Source organism: Pteropus medius, unplaced genomic scaffold (genome assembly GCF_902729225.1).
Source record: "Pteropus medius unplaced genomic scaffold, Ma_sr-lr_union100, whole genome shotgun sequence".
Classification (NCBI taxonomy): Eukaryota; Metazoa; Chordata; class Mammalia; order Chiroptera; family Pteropodidae; genus Pteropus; species Pteropus medius.
This window is the reverse complement of record NW_024340849.1, coordinates 458,151-473,863: the sequence shown is the minus strand read 5'-3', so window position 1 is coordinate 473,863 and position 15,713 is coordinate 458,151. Positions and strand designations below refer to the sequence as shown.

The window sequence follows — 15,713 nt, the reverse complement described above, 5'->3', positions numbered from 1 at the left end:
TAATTCCACGAAACGCCAGCAGGTGGCGCCCGAAGCTAAGAAATGCCGGACAGGCTGGTTCCCGCCAACGCGAAGGTGTTCAGAGGTGTTGAGAGCCTGCGGTTCCCCCTGAACTGGAGCCACTGGCCACCTGTGTCCCCGGTGGACAGCGCTGTCACGAGGCACCCCACCTTCCCGCAGGCACATGTGCACCCGCCACCCATGGCGTTCCCGTTCATGACAAAGGCCACACGAGAGTCGGGTCTCCTGGTCCTTCCGGGAGAGGCCCCCCCAGGGATGCTGCCACCTCCTGCCCCATCTCCCGCCTGCAGCCCCCTCCTCATGGGCACACCTCCTGGGGGCCTGGAAAGTTATGGGGCCCAATGGAGACGATGCTGAGGGGGCCAGGGGGACCCCAGAGAACCGAAGTCTCACATCCATGTTCCCGAGCCCTAAAAACACTTGTCACTAATTCCAGAACTTCTCACATCTCACAGCCACGCGACTTCAGAACCAGAGAGAACGGAGAACTGGGCGCCCCTGCCCGGCCGCCCTGGGCAGAGACGAGGCCAGACCCGCAGTGGGCAGCCGGTCCTCGGCCTCAGACCCCACTCCGGAGACGCATGCCCACGGCCCATGGCAGAAGCTCTGTGCCACGGCGTCTGCTGTCTGCTTCCCTTCCCTCCCTTTGATGGGGCGGGGACCCTGGTCAGCTGGACCAGGAGTCCTGGGGCCACTCAGTGGGACCTGTTCTTGTTTTCGTGACATGGGAGGGCACAGACCCAGGGGCCCCTCTGCCAGGAGTGCCTGGGGCCCAGGACGGGTTCTGAGCCCAGGTGGCCGACTGCCCGCCCCACATACTCAGGCGGCTCCTGCAGGGCCACCGAGGGGACACCTGGCCTGCGGGCCTGGGTCTGCATGCTGGCAAGGCCCTGAGGAGCGAGGCCAGACTGCAGGCCGGCCATGCCACACGACAGACATCCGTCCTCTCAGTCCTAGAGGCTGACAGCCGAGGGCAGGTGTCCCGCAGCTCTGGGGAGGACCCTGCCTGCCTCCTCCCACGTCTCTGGGCTCCTGACTGCACAGCTCCGATCTCGGCCTCATCCCCACGTGCTGCGTCTCGTGTGTCTGCGTCCCAATCTCCCTGAGGACACCAGTCACTGCATCAGCTTGGCCCCGTCGTAACTCGTCGCATTTGCAAAGACCATCTCCCAATACCACCCTGAGGTTCTGGGGGGCATCACTCAGCCCGGCACAGTGGGGTGACAGCTGGGTGCCCCAGCGTTGCTTAGTGGGTGGCTGGGTGTCAGTTCAGTGTCTCCACTCCCTCCCCAAGGGCTCGGACCTTCCACCAGCCGAGCACCAGGACAGTTGGACTCACGACTAGGAATTGAGTGCTGAGGTCGGGTCACATCCTCATGGCCACCTTCCCCGGAGAAACAGGCTCTTGAGGAGAGTCAGCTAGATGTGGGAGTGGAGCCATGGGTCTCGGCGCTGTGCTCAGGCCACTGGCGGTGGGTGACCCTGGGCGCTTGGGTGCCCGACCCAGGTCTGCTGGGTCCTGTCTTGATGCCCGCAGCCATGTGGCCCTGACCGTGGTGGGGGGCTGGGGGGACAGCTGGGGTTCTCACTGTCCCCTAAATCCAGAACCGAGAGGCAGCTCGCCATCAGACCTGCTCCTTGTAGGTGACCTTTCTGGGGTCCCCTGATCAGGGTGACAAGCTCAGGACAAGGACTCATCCGCTCATCTGGGAAAGGCCCATTGCGTGAAGCACCGCAGCCTGGCACCTCCGACCGCCCAGCCCCCAGCATCCAGGGCTCCACACAGAGTGGCCAGAGGCACCGGGAGGACCCGCACAAACCCTCCGCCGGTGTGCTGACAGTGTCCTGCCTCTGTCCTCTTTAGCGTGTTTCTCTGCTTTTTGTGAGTCAGTTTGTCACCACAATGCTTGTGAGGCCAACGCCACAGCCCTGCAGCTGCTGGGGGACTGCGGCCAGCTTCCCCTGTCATGTCACGCATTCAGTGCTGTCACTGGACGAGCTTGGCACAAAGCTCCGTGCGCGGTCTCACCAAGACCCCCGGTTGTGACGAAGCAGGAAGAAACTGGACGGCAGCGAGGGGAGAGCGCCGTGCCCCCCGCACTTCGTGGGCTGGCGGGTCCCAGTCTGCGGAGACCTGGGTCTCGGGATTCAGGCGCGAGCCGGACAGCCCAGCAGGGGGCTGCGATGGAGCCCGGGACTGTGACACACGAGGTGGCACACAGGGACATGTGGAACAGAATCAGAGCTGGCAGGACGGGACAGAGCCCAGAAAGTGCTGCCGAGAGCTGTGGGTGTGCCATGTGTCACAGGACCTGGGTACCTGGGAACCGCTGGCTGGATCTGGACGCAATGTCACAAGGAGGTAACAGGTCTCGGGGGCCTGAGGGACACCCAGGTAGCCAGCCTTCAAAATCCTCCCTCAGAGGCCACCCAGCAGCCACGGCCTGGACCACCCTGTTCCTCAGGCCACTGCCACCTGTCACCTGTCTGCAGGGCCCTCTCGGACCTGACCTTGACCAGAGATCAGTGTGGGCTCCAGGATCGCTCTCACCCGTGCCCCCCCTCCCAACACAGCACGGCACAGCACTCTGCAGGACAGGTGTCCTCAGCCTGGGGCCCTCCTGGGAGGACCGGGGCGTGGCAGCGATGAGGGAGACCGTGCGCAGGCGCGTGGACGTCCAGCTAGGGGCCCGATGGGTGACCCGCTAAGTGCAGACGCAGTACGCCCTGCTGCCCCGGAACCCCTGGCTGTCCCCGCGGGTCGCTGTGCTCAGGAGGGTCCGCCCAGGCCGGTGCCAGCCCCGCCCGCCTGACCAGCTGTTCCACCGTGCCCGTGACACCTGGATGTGGGGGCTCCGAGCCCACAGGTTGGTGTGGGGTAGGGACGCCCCCGAGCCCCGGCTGTGGGCGGTGCCAGCGGACCGGCAGTGATGCCGGCGTTCTGCCCGCCGCAGTCAGCCTCTCGGCATCAGCTTGTGGACAGAGGCCAGGCCCATGGCGGCCCCTGTGGAACCTGATTCTCAGCCTGTGATGCCGAGGACTCCGCATTGTCTCCGACAGGGCAGGACCCCCGCCGACAGCTGCCCACCCCAGGGGAGCGCCTCCAGCCCCCAGTGCCCCCTCCCACTGAGTCCCGGCCCCCGCCCCCAGGTCCAGCTGGCCGCTCAGGTCTCATCCAGAGCCCGCGTCCTGCGGAACAGGACACTCCTGAGAACCTGCCGTGGCAATGCCATCGACAAGCCGGCACACGCCGTCGTGGGAAGCGGAACGGTGATGCTCCAGGCGCTAAACACAGCGCCACCACCTGACGCAGCGACTCCGCTCCCACCGGCACTGAAAGACCGTCTCAGAAGACACCTGCGCCCCGCCTCCCTGCCGCCTCACCACAGCGGCGGCGGGTGGGAATACCCCGTCCGCGGCGGATGGGCACGCAGGTGTGCGTGGGCGCGACGTGTGCTGTCCAGTCTTACAAAAGGAGGGGTCCTGACCCGCGCCACATGGCTGGACCTGCAGGTGCTGCGCGCTGGGAATAGACCAGCCACAGAAGAACACATCCTGTGTGATTCCAGTCGCGTGAGGTCCCCAAGGCAGACAGGGGTAGAGAGTAACGGGTGGGCGTGAGTTTAATGGGGACAGAGTCGGTCTGTGAGATGAGGGTCTTGTGGGTGGCCGGTGGTGACGGCGGCACGGCACTGTGGATGTCCCTAAAGCCACCGAGCTGTGCACTTAGCAACGGTAAAGATGGCACGTTTCTGCTAAGTGTATTTTACCACAATTTTTAGAAAGCGCTGTGCGGGACTGTCATTGGGAGGCGGAGGCCCAGGTGGAGGGCCCTGGAGCCCACCGCCTGCCTGTTTCTAAGAAGAAGAAAGGCTTCAGTGGGCTCGTAAAAGAGGGCCGTCTGCTCAGACATCAAACGGCTCTGACACAGCCTCTTGGTGACTTCAGTGTAATGAATCAGAAGCACATGGATTAAATTTCCCTTGAAATTCACTCGGGTTTAAAAATTAATGGAAAAAGCGCCTGGCACACTTGTTTGGAGCTTTATTGACCCAAACACTCTTTAACAATAGTTTGGGACTCGAACGGCCCAAGCTGGGGGTTCTGGCTGTCCCCAGGGGAGGCAGGCCCGTGGGGAGGGGTTTCCGACAGCCCTCACACTGCATCATGGGTGAAAATGAAAGTCATTTAGGGGAAAAAATGAGAAGCAAAGCCTCCTTGTGTGAGGCGGGGTACACGTGGCTGCCCTTGGCAAGGTTGCTGTTTCGTTGAACAGATTTAAGTGAACTAACTAGCTTGACAAAAAACCTACAACGTTGCCATTAGAAAACTATTATTATTATTATTATTATTATTATTATTATTATTATTATTTTATTCCGCAAAGGAAAACGTTGTGAATTCACAGGTGCAAACCCCAAATCTTGCCAGAAACAAAAGTCGTAACGGAGGCTGCGCCTGTGGAGCGCGGCAGCGCCGCTGGGCGGAGAACTGCGGGGGCGGATGCCGGGCACCCGGACGGGGCCTCCGAGCCGCAGGCCTTGTCCCCGGACGTGGAGCCCCTGTGGTTCTGTGAGCTGGAACAGAGACTGTGGAGAGCCGCCGGGCAAAGAGCCTTCCTGAGAACTGGCGGTGGCCCAGGGCTGACCTGGAGGCAGCCAGGGAGCAAGGCCGGGGTGGCCTGAGCAGGGCTGCACCTCCAAACGGGCACCAGACAGCCCTGCCTGCGTGGCCCAACCGCACCCACCACGTGCTGTCGGCTCAACCTGCCTGCTTCCCAGGACAATCAGGGACAGGCCTGGGGGACCTGGCCCGGGGGGACGTGGCCCAAGGCAGGGTCTGTCCTGCACCCTCATCTCCTTCCCCCTCCATAGCACCTTTAATTCTCATCGGCCCCGGGAGCCGGTCCCTCCCCATCCCTGTGGAACAAGGAAGGGCCCCCTGGCTCGCCAGTGTGCCGGTTCTGTCCCATAGTGGTGACAGAATCCCAGACCCACCCAGACCGAGTGGGGGAAACATTCAGAGGTGGCTTTCAGGCCCTGGGGTGTCACACCCACAGCTGGGAGCTGCCTCCAGCCTGCTGTCCCCACATCGGCTCAGAGGAGAAGGTCACCTCTCCCCATGGCTGCAGGCCCAGGCCAGCGGGGTCCCTAAAACAGACGCAGTGTTAAGCAAGAGTGGCCGGGGTATGGCACCCATGGCAGAAGTGAGTGCCTTGCTGGACGCAGCGGTGCCGTGTGTGGGGCTGTCGGCCAGGCTCCCACACGTGTCCTGGGGAGGACCCCTGGGAGGGGCACTCCTGGGCCACAGGCCCCCCAGGGAAAGAGGCTGTCAGGTGTGGTAGGCGTGTGCCCTGGCAGGAACCCAAACTCCTTGGCATCGGTGTGGGTCCCCGGCCCCCATACCACACTGCCAAAATCTAGGGAGCTCAAGCCATCGGAAGTGCTCTCCTGGCCTCTCTCAGAGCCAGGTGCCAGGGGTCAAGGTCAAGGCATCAGCAGGGCCACGCTCCCTCTGAAGGCTGTAGCGGGAGGCCCTTCCTGACGCTTCCAGCTGCGGGTGGCTGACGCCCCTGCCTTGTAGACGAGTCACTCCAGCCTCAGCCTCGTCATCACATGACCCCCTCCTCGTGTGTCTCCTCTCCTCATGAGGACACCCGTCACACTGAGTCAGGGCCCACCCTCATGACCCTCGCAACCAATCACATCTGCCAAGACCCCGTTCCCAAATAAAGCCACGTGCACAGGGACTGGGGGCGGGACTCCTGCACTTTTTGGCGACACATTTCAACCCACAACGGTATTGCTGTGAAATAATAATTTAAAGTTGTTGAGCAATTAGGGGGAACAGTCACTGATACAAGTAGTGGCATCTCATTTTACCCTCCTACAACACTAAGAGGTGAAGGACATTACAACGGGCCCCAGGTGCGCTGTGGGACCAAGATGCAAACTCAGGTGGCGCAGGGCGGCTTCCCCAGTGAGCGCGTGGCACCACCGCCCCCCCCCCGCCCCCACCCCGCCCCGCAGGGAACTGTGACAATCGTGAAAACGACACAGCCCTGTAAAGCCTCTGGAGAGGGTCTCAAGGGCCAAAGCAACGAAACATCCATTCAAGAGACGGAAAACTCGTGAAGAAAGACGGGAGTCTGCTCTCTGAACCGAGAGCCGGGCCCAGTCGGGAGACTCCGCTGCAGAGGCTGCGGCCCCAGGGGCGGGGCTTCCCCGGGGGCGGGGCTTTCCCCGGGGGCGGGCCTTCAGCGGCTCGCAACCCTCAATCCCCACCCCACCTACCTCCCCAAGTCCTACTGCCCGGCTTGAAAGGGGATTTCAGGCCAGGATTGGCAAGCAAGGTGACCGCGGCCTGCCCGCTCCCCTCCCTCCACAGAGCACTCAGCGGAGGCCGTGGCAGTTGAGAGAGCAGCCTGCCACTGTCCCCAACCAGGCCCGGAGCCCCGGATTTCTTCCCAAGAAACTGACTTCATTTGCAACAGTTCAGGCCTGAAGGCGCCCTCGGGAGCAGAGGGGGCTGTGCCGCTGGCCCGCGGACCTCGTGCAGACGCGGCCTTGGCGGCAGGGGACGACTGGGGACAGGACAGTGGAGGAGCCGGCCCGGCCAAAACAGGATCGGACGCCGGCCTCAAAGCCGGGTTGAGTGGATCCAGTTGTCGAGGAATTTCCTCCCCAGGGCGTCGTCGAGAACAACAGAGGCTGTCATCGGTGGTTTGTCGCTGGGTGTGGTCAGAGAAGGAGAGGCCTCCCAATCCCAGGGGACAGGGTCACCCCAGCGGGGCCTGCCTGGAGAGCAATGCGGGGCCGAGCAATGCGGGAGCAGAGAGACGTTACTAACGATAATCCAGACGCTCGCTAAACAAACAAGCAAACAACAAGAAGCAGTCCCAGCCTGGGTTGGGGGGGGCGGGGTACCAGTCCCCAAAGCTGCTACAATATATTGGCTAAAATGTCCAGTTTCCAACAGAAAATTATGGTGCGTGCAAAAAGGCAGGAAAGCATGACAGGAAGGGAAGGGGAGGGAGGTGAGGGAGGGAAGGGAGGGAGGAGGGAGGGAGGAGGAGGGAGGGAGGGAGGAAGGAAGGAAGGAAGGAAGGAAGGAAGGAAGGAAGGAGAAAGAAAAGACAACCAAGACTGCCTGCGAGAGGGACCGGATGTTGGATTTAACAGAAAAGTGCTTCAAAATATCTATTATAAATATGTTCACAGAACTAAAGGAAAGCTCGATTAAAGAAATAATGGGATGTATGATAATAATGTCGCATCAAATAAACACTATCGATAAAGAGATAGAAACTAAAAAATAGAGCCAAATGGAAGCTGTAGAGTCAGAAGTCACAACTGAAGTAAAGGATTCATTAGAGGAACTCGACAGTCGACGTGAACCAGCAAGAGAAAGACTAGTGAACTGAAGACAGACCGGTAGAGATTCCGGAAGCCAAGAGCAGAGGGACACTGGCACGAAGGAAAACCAGGACGGCTCAGAGAAATGTGGCGCGCAGTCAAGTGCACGAGCTCACGCAGTGGGGCTACGGGGGGAATGGGAGAGAAAAGGGGGATAAAAAATACTCAAAGAAATCATGGCTGAAAATGTCACAGATTTATTGAAAAACAATAACCTACAGATCCAGGAAGCTCGTTGAATGATTATTGCAAAGAGACCCACCCAAACTAACAGTGACTCTGGCAGAGACAATGCAGGCCCGAAGACGGCGAGCGACCAGAAACCCTGTACTCAGAAAAGCTATCTTTCAAAAACGAAGGTGAAATGAAGACCTTCCCAGATCAACGAAAACCTGTAATTTGCTGCTAGCAGACCTACCTTCAAGAAATGCTAAAGGAAGTTCTTCAGGCTGAAAGCAAGTGACCCCAGGCAGAAACTGAAAACACAGAGTTTCAGTAAAGATACTTCTATGATTTTGTAAAACAGTACAAATGTATATTTTTCTCCTTCCTTCTCATAACTGATTGAAGTGATTCTACAGAATAATGTATATTTAACGTCATGTTGAGACTATGATTAACGGAGACGTAATAGATGTGTAATATATTTGCCAACAACAACACAAAAGGAGTAGAGTGAAGCTGCACTGGACTAGGAAAATGGCTCCGATGGCCAGGAAATAATGACGACGACGTATTATTGGGTTTGTGACCCTACTAATTGTAATATGTCTAACACAATACCATAAAGGGGGAGAAAGAGCATAGACCAATACAGGGTTAATGTTTGTATGTATCACTGGCATTAAACTAGTACGAATCTGAAGCTGATTGTGACGTCGATGCATGTGGTAAATCCTAGAACAACCACTATGGAAATAACTAAGGAAAAAAAACAGTAAAAAAATCATTAAGAAATTAAAATGCCACATTAGAACATATTCACTTACTATAAAAGAAAGCAATAAAGTAGGACTAATGGAACAAAAAAGACACGAGAAAAAATAGGAAAAAGAAGTAAAATGGCAGATGTAAATCCAACTATATCAATAATAACGAGGCAAAGGCAGAGGTTGTCAAATTGGACAAAGAAACATAATCCACCTCTAAGCTGGTTAAGGAGATACGTTTTAGACTCAAAGGCACAAATGAACTAAAAGGGTGGAAAAAATATATTATGCAACTATGGGAAAGCTGAAGTGGCTATCCCGACGTCCGACAAAATAGATTCTAAGACAGTGTTATTAACGGGAAAGCCGGGTATTTCATTAACATAAAGAGGCCGATCCACCAGGAAGACATAACAGCTATAAACATGTGTGCACCTAACAACAGAGCTCTAAGATATGTAAAGCAAAAACCGGTGGAGCGGAGGGAGAAATAGACAGCTCGGCGGTAAAAGTTTCATGCCCCACTTTCAATAACGGCCGCGACAACCAGACGGACCAACAGGAAACAGGAGACTTCAGCAGCACCTTGAACCAGCCAGACGCACCGAACATCTGGAGGACGCTCGGCCCAGCCGCAGAACACACGTTCTTCTCGGGGCACATGTAGTGTTCTCCAGACAGACCACATGCTCGGCTGTGAAACAAACTCAGGCTCAGGCCACCACACTGGAGGCAGTGACAGGGGGCTGGGCGCTGGGCAAAGACTTTTCAGAGGCGATGAGAGCCCCAGGTGGGGGTGTGTTGGAAGAAAGCTCTGGTGGGCGAGTGACAGGGGCGTGGGGAGATGGCTCCGCGTCTCAGCGGTGGTGTCCTGTCAGGAAGCCCCTGCGTGGCTGCTCCAGGTGTGAGTGTGAAGGCACCATGCCCAGCAGTCCAGCCCTGATCCTGGTGCCCTGGGTGTGTGCCCAGGGGAGGTGAGTTGATTGACTGCTGATTGGGGTTTTGGATCTGGTGGTGGTGCTTGGGGTGGGTGGTGAGGCTGAGCCGAGGCACCAACCAGTGAAGAAGGCCTTTGCAATGCCGTACAGATGGGGTACGTTAAAGAGATGTTTCACAAGTGTAGATGCTCTGAACCCCAGATTCATGGCTACGAACACCGCACTTAAAAGGAAAGTCTGAATGTGCTGGCAGGAGTGTAGTCAAAGGGGACCCCTTCTTTCTCAGCTCCAGCCACAGCGGGGAGATTTACCTGCACAGGCTTTTTAAAAAAAAATCTCAGCAGTTAAAAGTATAAAAGCCCTTTCCATAATTCTGATTTCTTAACTTGATGCCAGTCTCCGCACTCTGGCTACACGCCAAGGTCCCCAAGCATACTTCCTAGAACCTCTGTTCAGCCCGTGTGCCTCTCCCCGGAAGGTCGAAAGGTGCTGTCAGGGAGAAGAACCCACGCCTGCCCCCGGGCCCAGTCAGAGGTGCAAAGCGTTCCTCAGTGGGGAAGTTCAAAAGCGGCCGCTGCCCTGGCCAGGAGTAGGGATCTGTCGAGAACAGGCAGTCACGTGGGCTCTCAGGTGTTTGCGGTGTTCTCCTGAGCGATAAGTAGCACCTGGGTGTCCGCGGCTGCGGAGCAGGAGGGCGGGCGGGCCCGCCTGCGGAGTGCGGGGAGAGCGGGGCGGGGCGGCGGGCAGCCCCAGGCCGCTGCGCCCAGCGGTCGGTCCCGCGGGGCTCCCAGGGCAGGAGGACAGGGCAGCGCCCTGAGGGCAGCTCCAGCCAGGCCAGAGCCTTCTCAGGTCCTCCTGACCCTGGCCCGCAGCACCGAGGGCCGCGTCGCCATGGCAGTGGCTCAAACACAAAACCCCAAGCGACGCAGCGGCCCTAGGAAACCCGCGCGGGGAGGAATACGCCGAGTGCGCCCGGGGAGAGAGGATTTGGCCTCCCCGGGGACTTCGAAAATGGTGAGCTTCTCGGGTGTATTTGCCCCAATAATCCGCAGAAACAACAGTAATCTAAAAATAGTCTTGTTTTCTGTCCTAAGCTCCTTTTAACTTCGTTAGTCATCACCGATTCTTAAAATAAAATCCGTGTAACGTCTCTCCTAGTGGCCGCTGTAAACACACCTCGAGAGGAAGCCGGAGCCGCGAGCGGCGGAAGGGGAGCGCCGGGGCCGGGCGCGGGACGCAGGCCGGTGGCCGCGCGGTGGCCGCAGGACCGCCGGAGGCGGACACGGGGGCGCGCTGGCCGCGGAGCTGCGCCGCCGCCTCCGGAACTCCCTGCGCCCTGGCGCGCGGCCACCGTGGGCCCGGCAACGGCATTAAACACAGGGAAACAGACGGGGATTCCGTCACCGGGCGGGGGAATAAGGAGGGCATTGAGCGCAGACAGGAAAAGAGCTTTTCTGGATGGAGCGAGAATTATTTATTGGGGGGAGGGGGAGCAGCGGCAACCGCGGCCGACAGCCACCCCCCCCACCCCGGCTCCGGCGCCTCCCCATCCAGGGGCGCCCCCGCCCCGCGTGGGTCCCGCTGCACCCGCCTGCGCGTGGGAAAGCGCGGGAGGTTGGGGTCAGTCTTAACACAGCTTGGGGGACCTCCCTTCGCACCCCCTCCCGCCCCGCGACTCAGCCCCCTCCTCCCGGCGCGTCCTGGGGAAGGAGGGGAGAGGGCGGTAGACGGAAACTCTCCGGGCAAAATCCTGGGGGCGGGGGGAACGGAAACTCTCCGGGCAAAGTCCTGGCACCCGGGTCTGGGGACACCAGGACTTAGAGCAGAAAGATCTTGTTAAAGGGGCGAGGGCGCCGCGGCCCTGGCGCCCCCTGGCGGCCTCCAGCGCTGGACGAGCGCCCCCTCCCTCCCGCATCCAGCATCCTCGCGGGGTACCCCCAATCTCAGTGGCCTCGCGAGGTCCCCTGCCCCCCACCTACGGTATCCACGTGGGGTCCCCGCTCCACGCGCCTGGGGTGCCCAGGCGAGTGCTAAGCTCGGCGCTCAGCAGGGGAGCAGATGTACAGGTAGTAACACCTGTTAAGTGTAGTGACACCCGCTCGGACACCCCAGGGGCCAGATGGCCTGAGGGGAGAGGGGACGGAGAGGAGTTTCAGTCCTGTGGAGCGGACGCTTCTGGACACGTTCCTATCATTTAATATCGCACTGGATTAGCCCATGAGACCCCCGTCTATGTCAAATGTCGACCCCTCCCCACCATTTCCCCGGGTCCTAGGCCTGGTGTCATCTGGGGGACCCACCGGTGTCCTCCAGGCCTCCTGGGTCCCCGCGGCGGGCACGCCTTTTGCTTTTGGGTTTATTTGAAACCACGTAAGGGTGTCGTGCAAGAGATTTATGATTTTCATACACCAGACATTTCTGCCGCCCTAACACTCCAATCCCTTCCATCCGAGGCCGGCGAAAAAATGCAGCCCCGTTTGGCAGCTGAGCCGCGCAGAGGCCGAGGGTTTGAAAGAGGAAAGTGTAACGCGAACCGCGGCGTCGGAGCTCCCGACCGGCCCCGCCAGGCGGAACCCTAGGGTCGCCTACGACATGCCCGGGTCCTGCCCGCGGCTCTGGGACCCGCGGAGGGGCCGCCCTGGCTGCCCTCGCCCCCGCCCCAGCTCCTGCAACAGGCGGTCGGGTCGCCAGGGCATTTACAGGATAAAATGACAATAAGCCGAGGCCTCGGGACTGCCGAGCAATCTGTTAGTGATTTGGCGGGGTGGGAATTTCCTTTCTCGGGCCTGCCAGTGGGAGCGCTTTTCCAAATTTCCACGGCGGGGAAGCCTGCGATTTTACATAATGACTTCAGCATGCAGGGCTCTCTCGGCGCCCCCGCGGTCCTGCCCCCCGCGCGCCACCCCTCGTTAGGGCAGAGTGCGACTCTCCGGACCCCCGCTGGACCCCCGCGTGAGGGCTGGTCCTTCTGCCTGCCGGTCACTGCGTGCGCCCTTCTCGACACCCCCCACCCCTTGCGCCCCGCGGGCCGAGCGAGGGGCAGCGCGGGGGGGTGTGGGGCGGGCGCTCGCCGACTTGTCCCCCCGGCCCCGCGCCGGCTCGGGCGGGCGGGCGGGGGCGTGATGTCACGGCAGGGAGGGGGCGCGGGAGCGGCCGGGCGGCGGGAGGCGGGGGAGGTGTTTTCCAGCTTTAAAAAGGCAGGAGGCAGAGCGCGGCCCTGCGTCAGAGCGAGACTTGGAGACTTCGGAGTCACCGGCGGGATCCGGCGGCCGGGCGCGGGGACTGGGGCGCGGGCGCACACCTCCGAGCCCCGCCACCCGGCTCGGGTCCCGGGCCACAGCCTGTGCCGCCACGCGCGCACACGCCCCTTGTTGCCATTTCCCCCCGGCGCGCGGCGCTGAGCCCGGGCAGCGCGCGTCCGCCGGGCAGTCGGCTTCCCCCGGAGCCCGAGCCGGTCCGCGGCGCCCGCTCCTCCCGCTCCTCCTCCCGCTCCTCGCGCCGCCGCGTGGATGCCAAGTACCAGTTTTCCAGTCCCTTCCAAGTTTCCACTCGGGCCTCCGGCTGCAGTCTGCGGGAGCGGAGAAAGTTTGGGGCCCGCGCCGCGCGCCGGCGGCACCATGAAGTCCGCGGAGGAAGGTAAGCGGCGCCGCCGCCCCCTACGCGGCCCTCCTGCCCTCAGCCCAGGCGACCCCCGGGCCCGCGCCCGCCGCCCCCGTGCCGCCCGCGCGCCCTGCGGGGTCCTGTCCGAGAGAGGAGCGAGCGCCCGCGGGCTGCGCGCGGGGAGGGGCGCGGGGTCGCGGCGGCAGCACAGACTGGGAAGCGGTGTCCCCCTGGTGTTCCCCAAGCGGCCCTGATTTCGAGCGCGCCTTCTTGCCAATAGGTGTCTCCTGTTCTCTAGCGCTGAGCTCGCGCACTCGGCCTTGGCCGGTGCCGCCCGCGCGGATCCCGGCGGTAGAAACTCAGTTCAAACGCGGGCGGGTTGGGGACCCGGCGAGGTCAGGGCCGTCAGAATCACGCAGGGCACTTTGGGATGAAGTGAAGTTTGGCGGGGAACGAATGGTGGCCGGGTTTCTTTCCCAGTGGGGCGAGGCCACCTTGTGGCTTCGAAGACCAGCCCTGCTCCGCGAGGCGTGGGGGCCGCGTCCCTCCCCTGCGCGCCCTCCCAGCGCCAGGCTCCGCTCGCTGTCAGGCTGGAGGCTGGTCGCCCAGGACCGAAAGTGGCCAAATGCGTGGTCCGAACACCGCCCCTAATTCAAGCCATTTTGCAGTCCTATAGTTGTGAGCATTCCAACCGTAGAAAATGTTTCAGGACAGTTTGAAAAGGGACCGCCAAGTTTCCAGCTGCTTGTTTAATGTCACAGGGTGGCACAAGTATCCGCCCTGAAGCCTGGCCAAGGCGAGTCCACTGCTGGCAGTGAGCGCGACCCCGCCGCGGTGCGGTCTCACGGTCACAGCCCCCTTCGCCTCCTGCCTTTAGAAGAACCGCCACCGACCAAAGCGGCCGCGGCCTCCTACTCGGGGAGCCGCCGCAGGTGCCTGGAGACAGGCTGGGTGTGGGGACGAGCACCCCATGAAGGATTACGGTGGCAAGTGCACAAGGGCAGCTGGGCGACACTTTTCCAAATGCCTCATCAGCGCCGAAGCAGCTTATTTAAATTACGCGAAGCAAGCTGGCAGACTTGCCCGCGCTGCCGAGCACCCCTAGCTGCTCAGCGCAGACATCCCCGGGAGCGTCGGAAGGTGCTCGCCGCTGCTTCCGCGTTCTGCCCAGCGCCAGGCCCGCGGGCCTGCAGTCTCGAGAGGCTGCCAGCTGCAGGGGACCGGGGTTACCTTTAACAGAGGTCTCAAGACCTCGCGCTGGGCATGGGAAGGCCAGTGTCTGTCGTCAGTGTCCCGGTGTCCCCGTATCATCTACGTATTTGGTGTCAGGGAAGGAAAGTGTATTTTATGTGTCTTACCATTTCATCCCAATTTAGAAAATGTTTAAATGTAAACATCAGGTAATGTTTACAGGATGAGCTGTTTTAAAAAGTTTACAATTTTTGTTGGGTTTTTTTTTTTAATTGCAAACGCTTGGATGCTTATTTCAGAGTTTTCCCCCACATATTTCTTATCACTGCTTAAAAAAAAAAAACGCTGGCCTTTCAAAGTTTATACATCATTTTTACTTAAACAGTCAGGGGTGAGTCCTGCAGTAAAGAACCTTTTTCCTCTGAGGAGAGGGAAGCCATCCATGGGGGCAGTGGCGCGTTTTCCTGCCCCTTCCTTAAGAAAGTGTGTTTGGAAGGCGTCTAGCTAAAAGGCAGCGCCAGGTGCAGGGTGCCCTTTGACTAAACAAATATTGGTGTGTTTATAAGGACGACAAACTTAGGCTAACCGGGAAGTTGATCCAGCCCTCCGTGTGGACAGGCGGGAGATGTGAGCAGGGTTGCTCCCTGCAAGCTTGCCGAGGGCTGGGGTTGGGGATGGGGTCTGTCGTCACAGCCACAGGTCCCACCAAGGCAGTGCCAGGCCACTGAGAATCCAAGGGCCGCCCTGTCCCCCCCTGCCCCAGTGCCTGAGCATCGTGGAGGAAGCTCATTAGGCCCATTGTTTCTGAAGGCCCCTGCTTGTTTCCCACAGAACGCAGAGAAATGCAGGCCTGCAGGTAGCCGCCCACCCAATGCTTCAGAGGCTGCACCACACAGTGCCCCCGGGCTCCCAGGACAGAACAAAGCTCTCCCTGTTCTCTCGCCACTTAACTTCGTGGCCCTGTTTCCTAATCCAGATTAGAGGAGGCGCTGGCGCCCAGCACCATCACACCCAGGGCTGGAGCGCAGCGCCCGGGAACACCCGCAGCCTGGCAGAGCACGCCAAGCTAAACAGCTCCCTCAAGACAGGCGCGTCTGCTGGACTGGCAGACAGCTCCGTGCCACTCGCAAGATGGAAGTCTTGGGGGCGCCAGTCAGAGGAGCAGATTTTTTTTATAACTGTCACCCCATCTGATCACCTGGGTTGGGGCTCTGAAACTAAGTGAGACCAGCTTAGTTTAGGAAAAGCAGCGCTGAATCAGAACTCCGCAGGGCCCAGGTGTGCACCCGGTGTAAGCCCACCTCGGAGCAAAAAGCTTTAGCCCAAAGAGATGATAGGGCTGTTATCCGCGTGTCAGTTTTTGGCAGGGACGAGAAGGTAGCTGGAGTTAAAAAAAAAAAAAAAAAAAAACCGAGAAGAGAGAAAATGAGACTTTGCGCTTCTCAAAGCTTCTCAACACTTCTCAACACAAACCAGAACTTCCATTTGCCCGAAGGTCAGCAAAAAAAGGCAAAACCTAAAACAAAACAACCCTCCAACATACATCTCAAAGTGAGAACTATTATTAGAAACTAAATCAGGCCAAAGTGAACCATAGTTTATCACTGGAGAAAACCAGC

The 15,713-nt window shown here is 59.7% G+C and overlaps 1 protein-coding gene and 1 long non-coding RNA gene across 4 annotated transcripts in view; both read left to right on the top strand.

Annotated features, from left to right (window-relative positions):
• LOC120583834 (uncharacterized) overlaps positions 1-4,014 on the top strand; it is a 9,789-nt gene extending 5,775 nt beyond the window's left edge. The window contains exon 2 of the long non-coding RNA XR_005647877.1: positions 23-4,014. This is a non-coding gene — a long non-coding RNA (uncharacterized LOC120583834). The remainder of the gene's footprint in view (positions 1-22) is intronic.
• Positions 4,015-12,536: 8,522 nt separating this feature from the next.
• Positions 12,537-15,713, top strand: part of NFATC1 (nuclear factor of activated T cells 1) — a 96,662-nt gene continuing 93,485 nt past the window's right edge. The window contains exon 1 of one of the 3 annotated variants that reach the window (XM_039839291.1): positions 12,537-12,939. In XM_039839291.1, the coding sequence (XP_039695225.1) occupies positions 12,813-12,939 (127 nt within the window). In that variant the 5' untranslated portion in view covers positions 12,537-12,812. The remainder of the gene's footprint in view (positions 12,940-15,713) is intronic. The other 2 variants (XM_039839311.1, XM_039839321.1) reach the window with 2 other exon arrangements.